This window comes from Sphaerodactylus townsendi, linkage group LG02 (genome assembly GCF_021028975.2).
Source record: "Sphaerodactylus townsendi isolate TG3544 linkage group LG02, MPM_Stown_v2.3, whole genome shotgun sequence".
NCBI lineage: Eukaryota > Metazoa > Chordata > Lepidosauria > Squamata > Sphaerodactylidae > Sphaerodactylus > Sphaerodactylus townsendi.
In genome coordinates, this window is record NC_059426.1 from 48169009 (window position 1) to 48178259 (window position 9251).

A 9251-nucleotide genomic window follows, 5' to 3' on the forward strand; every position below is an offset into this window, starting at 1 on the left:
AGAATGTAGTCTTCCTTTCATCTTCCTTTTCAGGCTGCTAGCTGGATATAACTGATAGAAAGCATTTTTCTTTTGTAACCTTTTTTTCTTGTTACTTTCAGCAGACAACTCTAAGCCCCCTTGAGGTGTCAGCTCACAAGACTTCACGCTTATCTGAAGTTGCAAAAAGGCAAATGGTTGAAAGATCAGTGAAAGTTTATTACTAGAGCTCTTAACAATCTAGGCCTAGTTGGGTCCATAGGACTTTAATTTTGATAGCACACATTCATTTTATAATGATAATGGGCCAACAAGCAGCATTGAATTAATGATTGGCTAATTAGTATTTCACCTCCTCTTTCTTCCTCCTGTCTATGTCTTGTCTAAATTTGGATGCTGCTCCGCATAATGGGTTGGCTTAACTCAGTTTGTTGGCTCTAGCTATGCTGCCAAGCAAAATAACCATGAAGCTAAAGTTCCCTGGGAGAGGGGGGGGGGCTAGGGAGGAGAGAGCAGGTGGCTTTTCTGAGAATCACAAGAACACAACATCAAAGAGTATTTTCTAAGAGAAACTTTGGAGGTTTTGACACCTCTAGTACAGGAGATAGATAACCTTGGTCTCTGCAAGGCAAGCAGTTTTATGTTAAGGCATCTTTTAGCATAAGTTTGCAAAAAAAGAATGCTTTTCAGGAAAATAAAAATGCTTTTCAAAGTTTTTCTCTGTAGGTGTTTAAGCTTCCAGCAGAGAGGCTCCCCTAAAAATCATCTTTTGGGGTCTCATTCCTTACAACCTATAGCTAGTAAAGTTTATCTCTTTCAAAACAAAACTCTGAGTGCCTCTCTGTCTCACTTATTACTAAGATCTGCTAAGCTCTGCAATAATTTGCCCAATAATTTCACCAACAGAAATATCCCCAGGAGTTTCTGTTAAGTGGTGGGGAAATGACAGGTAAGATAGAAGTAGAAAAACCAGCCTCATGGTCTCTCCAGGACAAGGTTGCCATCATTAAGACAAAATGAAGGGGGAAAACCATCCTTCCAGCCAATTGCCACATCCTTTCTGGTGATCAGAAGGCCTTTCAATCAACAGCTGACAGCAGTTACCTATGGACCTCAGTTACTGGATCCTTCCTTGAAGTTCACATGTCAGTGAATGGGCCACAGCTCCAGACTCTGAAATGGGCGTACAACAGAGCCGTAGTGAGGGGGAACTGCACCCGGGGCACGTTTGGCCCTGCGCCCCTGCCACACCCAGCTCGCCCCCACTGACACGCGCCCAGTGCATCATGCACCTCCCGCCCCCTTGGAGCCACACCACTGGTGTACAACCAACCAATAGGTGCAGTCCACAATAAGAGAAGTGTGGAAGGCTGTGCTGTTATAGAAATCTACATTAAATTCTTGTGGGAAGAATCCCAAGTAGTATTTGAAAAATTGTGCAGGTTCTAAACTGAAACGTCAACAGGAAAATATGGCAAAGGACTGTAAGATGACTCCATTTATTAAGGCAATTCTCACATTGCGCACCATCATCTCTTCGTTAAGTTTCAAGTGGCCTGGCTGCTCACTGTATCTGCATAACCAAATGTGAGAGCACATGTGGACTTGTAGGTAGTAAGTTTTTCCCAGAATGGGATCCACGTGATAAAATGAAAAGCTGATTTGTGGATTACACTAGAAACAATTTCTTGACAGTTCCTTCACACAACACATTGTTCATATGTTTCCCTAACACAGTGTAATGGCAGTAGAATGGAGGTCTTTTATAAACTCAGTTCCTGATGTTTCAAAGCACTGCGTACAATATATTGATATACTCTTGGTTGTATACATCTGGAAAAATTCCAGAGCGCATGTGTACAATATGATACCTGCTCATTAGTAACAGAATCTTTCTAGCATTTGCATATCGCTCTTTGTATAGCATGCCATAACCATTAAAATAGCCCCAAACACCAGAGTCTTCTCTGCTAAATTTCATACTGAAACCAGGAGAGCTACAATTAAAATCTACTTGTTCCCTTCTCATATACTTCTCTCCAAAGATGACAGTGAAAGACAGAAATCTGTTTTCCCCACTGGGTACCTTTTTTCTGATTATTTTTGGGACTGAGTTCATTGTTTCTGTCTTTGGGAATGGATTCATCATAGTTGTGTTGGGCTACAGTTGGTTTCGAAGCAGGAAGATGCTCCCTTGTGATTTCATCTTGACCACTCTGAGCCTCTCCAGATTTCTTTTGCAGTGGGTTTCCACAATCAGCCAACTTCTATTTTTCAGCTCTCCAGAGACATACATAGATAGTAAAGAAGAGGAGGTATTCACCTACTCTTGGGGCTGTTTGAACATGGTCAGCCTCTGGTGGGCCACATGGCTCAATGTCTTCTACTGTGTGAAGGTGACCAACTTTACTCATCCTCTTTTTGCATGGCTAAAGCTAAGAATTGGGATGTTGATGCCCAGGATCCTTGGAATATCTCTCCTAGCTTTCATAATTTGCACCTACATTTTTCCTCCAAACCTGACGTCTGTGAAAGATGATCTCACACAAAACCTACCAGAGAACATGAATCAGAGTGAGGTTCAAGAGAAATACGAATTTTCATCATTCCAACTTGCTTTCAATACCATCAGTTTCGGCATATGTGTCTCTGCATCAGTTCTTTTGCTCTACTCTCTGTGGAGGCACACAAGGAATCTGAAGAAGACTGGCCTCAGCACCAAGGACATCAGTACTCAGGCCCACCTCAGGGTCATGAAGCCTTTGCTTCTCTTGCTTTTCTTCTACGTTTTACATTTTGCTGCCATGATCATCGTCTTCACTAGTATTATCCCTTATGGCAAACTTGAGCGGCTGATTACTGACATGGTCCTACTTTTGTATCCTGCTGCACACTCCATCATCTTGATATTCACCAATCCCAAACTGAACAAAGCATACATCCATGCTATTCACATCAGAAGAAGTGCTTCCTAAAGTGAAGGGAAAGACCGTAGATATGTATGTATTTATCCTGACTATTTTTATCTGTTTAAATTGTTTACTTGCCAATATATATACACCACCCCCACCCCCCTGCCCTGTGGGTCAGAGGTAGAAAAGTCCAGGGGTAGAAATGACAAGATATCTTTATGCATAAATGGCTAAGGGTTAGAATGTCCAACAACGAATCCTTAGCCAATTACTGTGCAGGGTGCACAGGGACCCAATCACTGTGCATCCTGCACTCCCATTGGCCATTGCTGCCTGTGGAGGTGCTGCTCTACAGTGTGGCAAAGGGCTCTCCCACCTCCCTTTCGCAAAGTGCCAATGCCATTCCCACCACTCCCCACCCCACAAAAGTGCTCCGGACCTCGGAGAACTCAGCAAACACCACTCCCCTCCCCTCCCATTCCCCGAAGCCTGGAAGGCCTGGCAAATGCCTCCTCCCCCTTCCCCAAACATCTACATTCCACCCCTTCCCCACCTCCCTCTACCATTCTCCCCACCCTCCTCTATGCATACTTTCAATTCTCCCCTACCCCAAAACTCGCCCTTCCTAACCCCAGCCACACCTTTCAGCCCCCCCCACCGCTACAACATTCTCACCCTCCACTCCTCCCTCCCCCTAACCTCACATTCCCACCTTCCCCAAGCACACTTCTCCCACCTCTAAGCCATAGAACCAGACCCAGATGAGTGGCACGCCATGAGGAAGGATAAGTTGGGGACTGCTACAACCCCAGTAAAGCCCATTGCAGGGGGAGAGGCTTCTGCTTCAACCTTTTGCTACGGCTCATTGCATCTCCCCTGCAATGGGCTTTGCTGTTAGTCATACATACCCCATGTTTCCCCCAAAATAAGTCAGGGTCTTATATTAATTTTTGCTCCAAAAGATGCATTAGGGCTCATTTTCAGGGGATGTCTGATTTTTTTCCCCATGATTTTGTGTCCCCCACTTGACCAGATCAGCTGCGCCGGGGAATCTGCAACTGGGCTTATTTTTGGAGTAAATCCTGAAAAGTCCCAAAAAATCATGCTAAGGCTTATTTTCAGGGTAGGTCTTATTTTTGGGGACAGCACTTCTGCCTAAAACTGAATGTGACATTAGTTTGCCAGGAAACGCTCCAGTTGCCCCTGAAAACTGACTTTTATGACATCTGAGGTTTTGGATGGACATGATGCACTGTGCAATGTCATTTTTGCCCCCTACCACTAAAGTGAGTGTCATCAGCCTGACATCCTTAGCTAAGAGGCTCCACCCCAACTCATGTGCAAATATAATTACTTGCACACAAAGCACTGGATGAATGGCTCACAAAGACTTGGCATACTCTTTGCTGTGCAAGTCAGGAAAAAAAAATCCCTGCACAGATGTGTACAACATGATAGCTGCATTACTGGTAATAGAATCCTCCTCAGATTTGCATCTCCATTTCTGAATAGCATGCCATGGATATTAATATAACCCTGAAGCAAAACTTTTCTCTACAAAACATCACACAGAAACCAGGACAGCCACAATTTAATTCACCTTGTCCCCATCTAGATATTTCTCTCTGAAAATGGCAGTGATAGACAGAAACCTGTTTTCTCCAGTGGGTATCTTTTTTCTGATCGTTTTTGGAATCGAGTCCATTGTTTCCCTCTTAGGGAATGGATTCATCATAGTGGTGATGAGCTACAACTGGCTCCAAAACAGGAAGATGTCCCCTTGTGATTTCCTCCTGACTACTCTAAGTCTCTCCAGATTTCTTTTGCAGTGGGTTTCCGTGATCAGCCAAGTTGTATATTGCAGCTTTCCAGAGACATACATGCGAAGTAAAGAACAGCACGTATTCACCTTCTCCTGGATTTATTTGAACATAGCCAGCCTCTGGTGTGCCACATGGCTCAATGTCTTTTACTGTGTGAAGGTCACCAACTTTGCTCAGCCTTTCTTTGCAAGACTTAAGCTAAGAATTGGGGCGTTGGTGCCCAGATTCCTCGGAACATCTCTCCTATTTTACGTAATCTGTGCTGTTTATCCAATCATTAGGTATTTTGAAGATGAAAAATGGCGAAATCTCACAGGAAATCTGCCCATGAACACCAGCCAAAGTGAGGCTAGTAATACTTTCAAGGTTTTCAATCTTCTCCAATGTTATTTTAATGCTGTCGGTTTTAGCATCCATTTGATGGCATCCGGTGTTTTGCTTCTCTCATTGTGGAGGCACAGAAAGAATCTCAAGAAGAGCAGCCTTGACAATGTAAAGACCTCAGCACGCAGGCTCACCTCAAGGTCATGAAGGCTCTGCATCTCTCACTTATCTTCTACATTTTATATTTTATTGCCATGAGCCTTTCCCTCATTGATATTTTCAAGTATGGCAGGCTTGAACGGCTAATTATTGATATATTCATATCTTCCTATCCTTCAGCACACTCCATTATCTTGATATTCACCAATCCCAAGCTGAAAAAACTGTGCACCCATGTTCTAAACCTCAGAAGCAGTCCCTGACGAAGTGGATATGAGCCCCTTTTGTCCCAGAGAAAAGACTGTACTTGCTCATGACTGTGTCTCTCTGCATCAATAACTTTTTCCTTTCTACTTACACAAATTGGTTGAACATTCAGACTGCCAACTATCACAAAGGAGTGTAGATAATTCAGCCACATCTCTGAATTTCTTCAGATGGTGGATAACCTCAACAGTTGTGTTGGGCTACTCTCTTTACTTCATTTCATCCTTAGTGATGGTCTGTTCTCTCTTTGAGAGAACTGGGGTACATCTGAAACTGCCCTAAGACACACACCTCTCTGGAAATCCTATCTTTGTCCATTATTTATTTAGACACCACTTCTTATGTATTTTAATGTCCCATTTCCCTGATGGAGAATTTACATAAAAAGCAATTTCATTCATCCCTCAAACCCTTGTTAACCATTTCCAAGGGCTATTTTGAGTGATCAAATGTTATGAAGACTGGAAAGATAAAGTACAACAACTATATATGTTGAACAATGGGTAATCAAATAAGGCATCTGCCATATGATACTTATAAGCAGAACTGGGAACTTTGGATAAATTATATTAATGTAAATAATGTTACAATTTTTCCTATCGAATATTAAAAAAATAAGATTTATAGACAACAGAAGATAAATAAACAAACAATAGTTGGCATACAATAATATTGATAAAATAAGAAAAGCTTAAATTAAAAGATTTTATAAAATGGATAAAATATGAAAACACTTTAATTTCTATCTTACATACTATGTTAGAACAAATTAACAAGATTTTGTATCAGCTGTCACCAGTGGTTGTTTTTATTCTCTCTGTCTGTTTTCTTTCCTAGTATTTTTTATATTTCTCTTCCTGTGTGTTCGTTCTGTGTGTGTGTGTGTGTGTGTGTGTGTGTGTGTGTGTTTGTTTATTTGTTTTCATGTTCATTCACTTAAGGTCCGAGCATTAGAAAACCTTGCAGTCGGAGACCTGATTTTGCCCTGAAGCCATAAGTCAGTGGTTGTCACAATGCATGAAAATCTAGTGATTTGCTTACAGTGCAGAGTATGACCAATATCCACAACCCACAATTCAAATGCAAAATGGAAATGCTGTAAATAGAATCTTCCTAACTTTGCATTTCCACTATCTTCAACCCCATACAAAAAAAAAAAAATTCTTTTGAAAATAGAGGGGGGAGCAGAAAATGGGTGGGGGGAGGGTGGGCAGCTACATGGATAAGGGCCAGGTATTTCATGAGGCAGAGAAATAAAGACTGATTCAGCATGATCACATGCTCAAGGGAAGCTGGCTCAGAAACAGATTGAAAAGAATCATGGTTAAAGTGCTCTGGAAAACAGTGGAAGAACAATAAAGGGAAATGTTTCCAAAACCAAATGTGGGGTGGGGGGAGAAGAGAAATTCAAATTTCATAGAAAATGTAGCATTTGGTGATGAGATATGTTGTATATGACTTGTGCACAAAAGGCCATGTCTAACCCAATCGATAACCTGAAGAGAAGCTGCTGAAACAGAAATATAAAAATAACTATGCCTGGCCTAGTCTGTATGAATTTAAGACTCCAATATGCTGGAAGACTTGACTGATCAACTAGGTTATATCTGACAAGGTACTTATTTGGATGTGTGAATAAAGTTATAAATAAAGGTGAACATACAGATATAATGTGTTCAAACTTTCAAAAAGTGCTTTGAAAAATGTTCCCCTACAGAGATTACAGAGGAAATATGGATGTGAGGATGTGAAGGTGTGTTTTTTTAACTGAGCACACTGGAAAGGAGAAAAAGAAGACATCAGGGGAACAACCATGGGTTTACAAGTAGAGGACTTTGCAATAGACCTTTGTTTAGACCAGAGGTAGGGAACCTGCGGCTCGAGAGCCGCATGCGGCTCTTCTGCCCTTGCACTGCGGTTCCACCCCAGGGCTGAGTGCAGCTGGCTCCCCATCCTTGCCCACCCTGTGCAGGCAGCAGAGGCGGGTGGCACCAACTGCCCGCGAGAGAGCTGGCTGGGCGGCGCCACTGGAACTTCCCCTCTCAACGCCCCATTGGAGCGGGGCGGGTGTTTTCCCGGCGGCCGGCGAGGCCGAGCCACTGGCCCCATCCTTGCCCGCCCTGCAGGCAGCAGGGCGGACGCATCCATGCGCTTCTCAGAATGAGCGGAGTAAAAGGTTAAAAAAAAACCAATATATACAGTGTTATCTTTATTTTAAATGTCAAAAATTATTTGCAGCTCCAAGTGTTTTCTTTTCCCATGGAAAACGGGTCCAAATGGCTCTTTGAGTGTTAAAGGTTCCCTACCCCTGGTTTAGACCTTTGTTTAGACCTCAGAGGGGGTAATGAAGCTCTCCTGATATCCATTTCAGTGGCAACTTTAGCCCAGGTGTAGCTGGTCTGGGCCCGTGATGAGATACGAACAACTGTCTGTCCCAAATAGGGCTGCACAAAAATTTGGTATTTCTCAAAGTCAGGTGCTTCTCAAATTCAAGGGATCCAGTGCTATACACTCTCTACATACACCCCCTCGGAATTTCTCCACATTCTCCTATTAGAACTGGCTTGGCTCCATTGTAGCCAATAAGGGATTTCTGGGGGTGTCTGCAGGGGGCGCATTTTGTAAGGTAGAGGCAGCAAACTGGCAGGGTTGCTTCAGGAGACTCTCCTAATAAGAGCACCAATGTTTAGTGAAGTTTGGTTCAGGAGGTCCAGTGCTATGGGGTAGCCCCCATATCCCATTAGAAACCATAGGAAACAAGTATTAAAAGCTGCCCCAAACTCGAAAGAAACCTGGAGGAGCTGCTGTAAAAACATTGAGGCCTAAGTAGCTAGGGCAGTGGTGGCCGAACCTCCATGGCACTCCAGATGTTCATGAACTAAGTCGAAACCCATCTTCACCTGTGATGAAGGTGGGGCTGAATCCAAAAAAGAGTTACTTTCTACATTATTTAAAGTGGCTCTAAAGAGGAGACAGAATAACCTAGAAGGGCACCCTCTGGCTTCGGGATAGGACTGGGGCTGGTGGTAGAAACCCCTTCCTTTACCTCCCCCAAATACAATCAGGCTCAGGGGTGTTCTGGAGGAAAAGGAGCTAGGGTCAGTGGCAGCGGCCCTTCTCCTTATTCCCAGATCCCAATGAAATGTGGGAGCCTGGCTGCGACCTCGGTGGAGCAAGCCTGGCAGCTTTGTGGACCAAAGTGCCAAGTGCATCCCCTCTCACCGATCCAGAGAGGAGGCGGAGAAACCTGGGACATTTCATGAACGGGGTTGCCCAGGGTTGGGATCGGTGGCAGAGATTTCTCCATCCCGCTTGGTTTAACCCGGAATCCGGCTGAGCTTGCAGTGGTTGAGCTGGGAGTTCTACGGCCTGGGAAGGCAGTGAGAGAGCCAAGCAGAACCGTGGTTCCAGGAGACACATTTCCTCTTACTTGCTGAATATTTGGGACTAAACCTGCCAGGGACTAACTATCGGGCAGGAGTTTCCCCTAACTTGGCTATTACAGCCCATATACCCACCGACCACTTCATTGTTTGTATTAGAGGTTCGGGAACCATGGTGCAGTTCCTGTCATCCCAAAGTGCTTTCGCGAGAATATGATCTAGCGCCCTCTCCTTGGCTCTCACGTGGATGCTGCAGATGCTTTCTTAGAAGTGCACTCAACTATTCTAAGCAAGCATATGGACACTATAGCCTATATACTCATCTATGGCCCACTGGGTGAGAGCTTTGGGCATTTACATTCATACCCATCTATAGCCCACTGGTGAGAGCTTTGGGCAATTAT

The 9251-nt window shown here is 43.8% G+C and overlaps 1 protein-coding gene across 1 annotated transcript; it reads left to right on the top strand.

Annotated features, from left to right (window-relative positions):
- Window positions 1–2324: 2324 nt before the first annotated feature.
- On the top strand, window positions 2325–2954 carry LOC125426232 (taste receptor type 2 member 119-like). Its single transcript, XM_048484493.1, has one exon. The coding sequence runs from the start codon at window positions 2325–2327 to the stop codon at window positions 2952–2954; it is 630 nt and encodes a 209-aa protein (XP_048340450.1).
- Window positions 2955–9251: the final 6297 nt, after the last annotated feature.

Bases quoted from the DNA above. Each gene is read 5' to 3' on its own strand.
- LOC125426232 (XM_048484493.1), top strand. From the start codon at position 2,325: ATGGTCAGCCTCTGGTGGGCCACATGGCTCAATGTCTTCTACTGTGTG.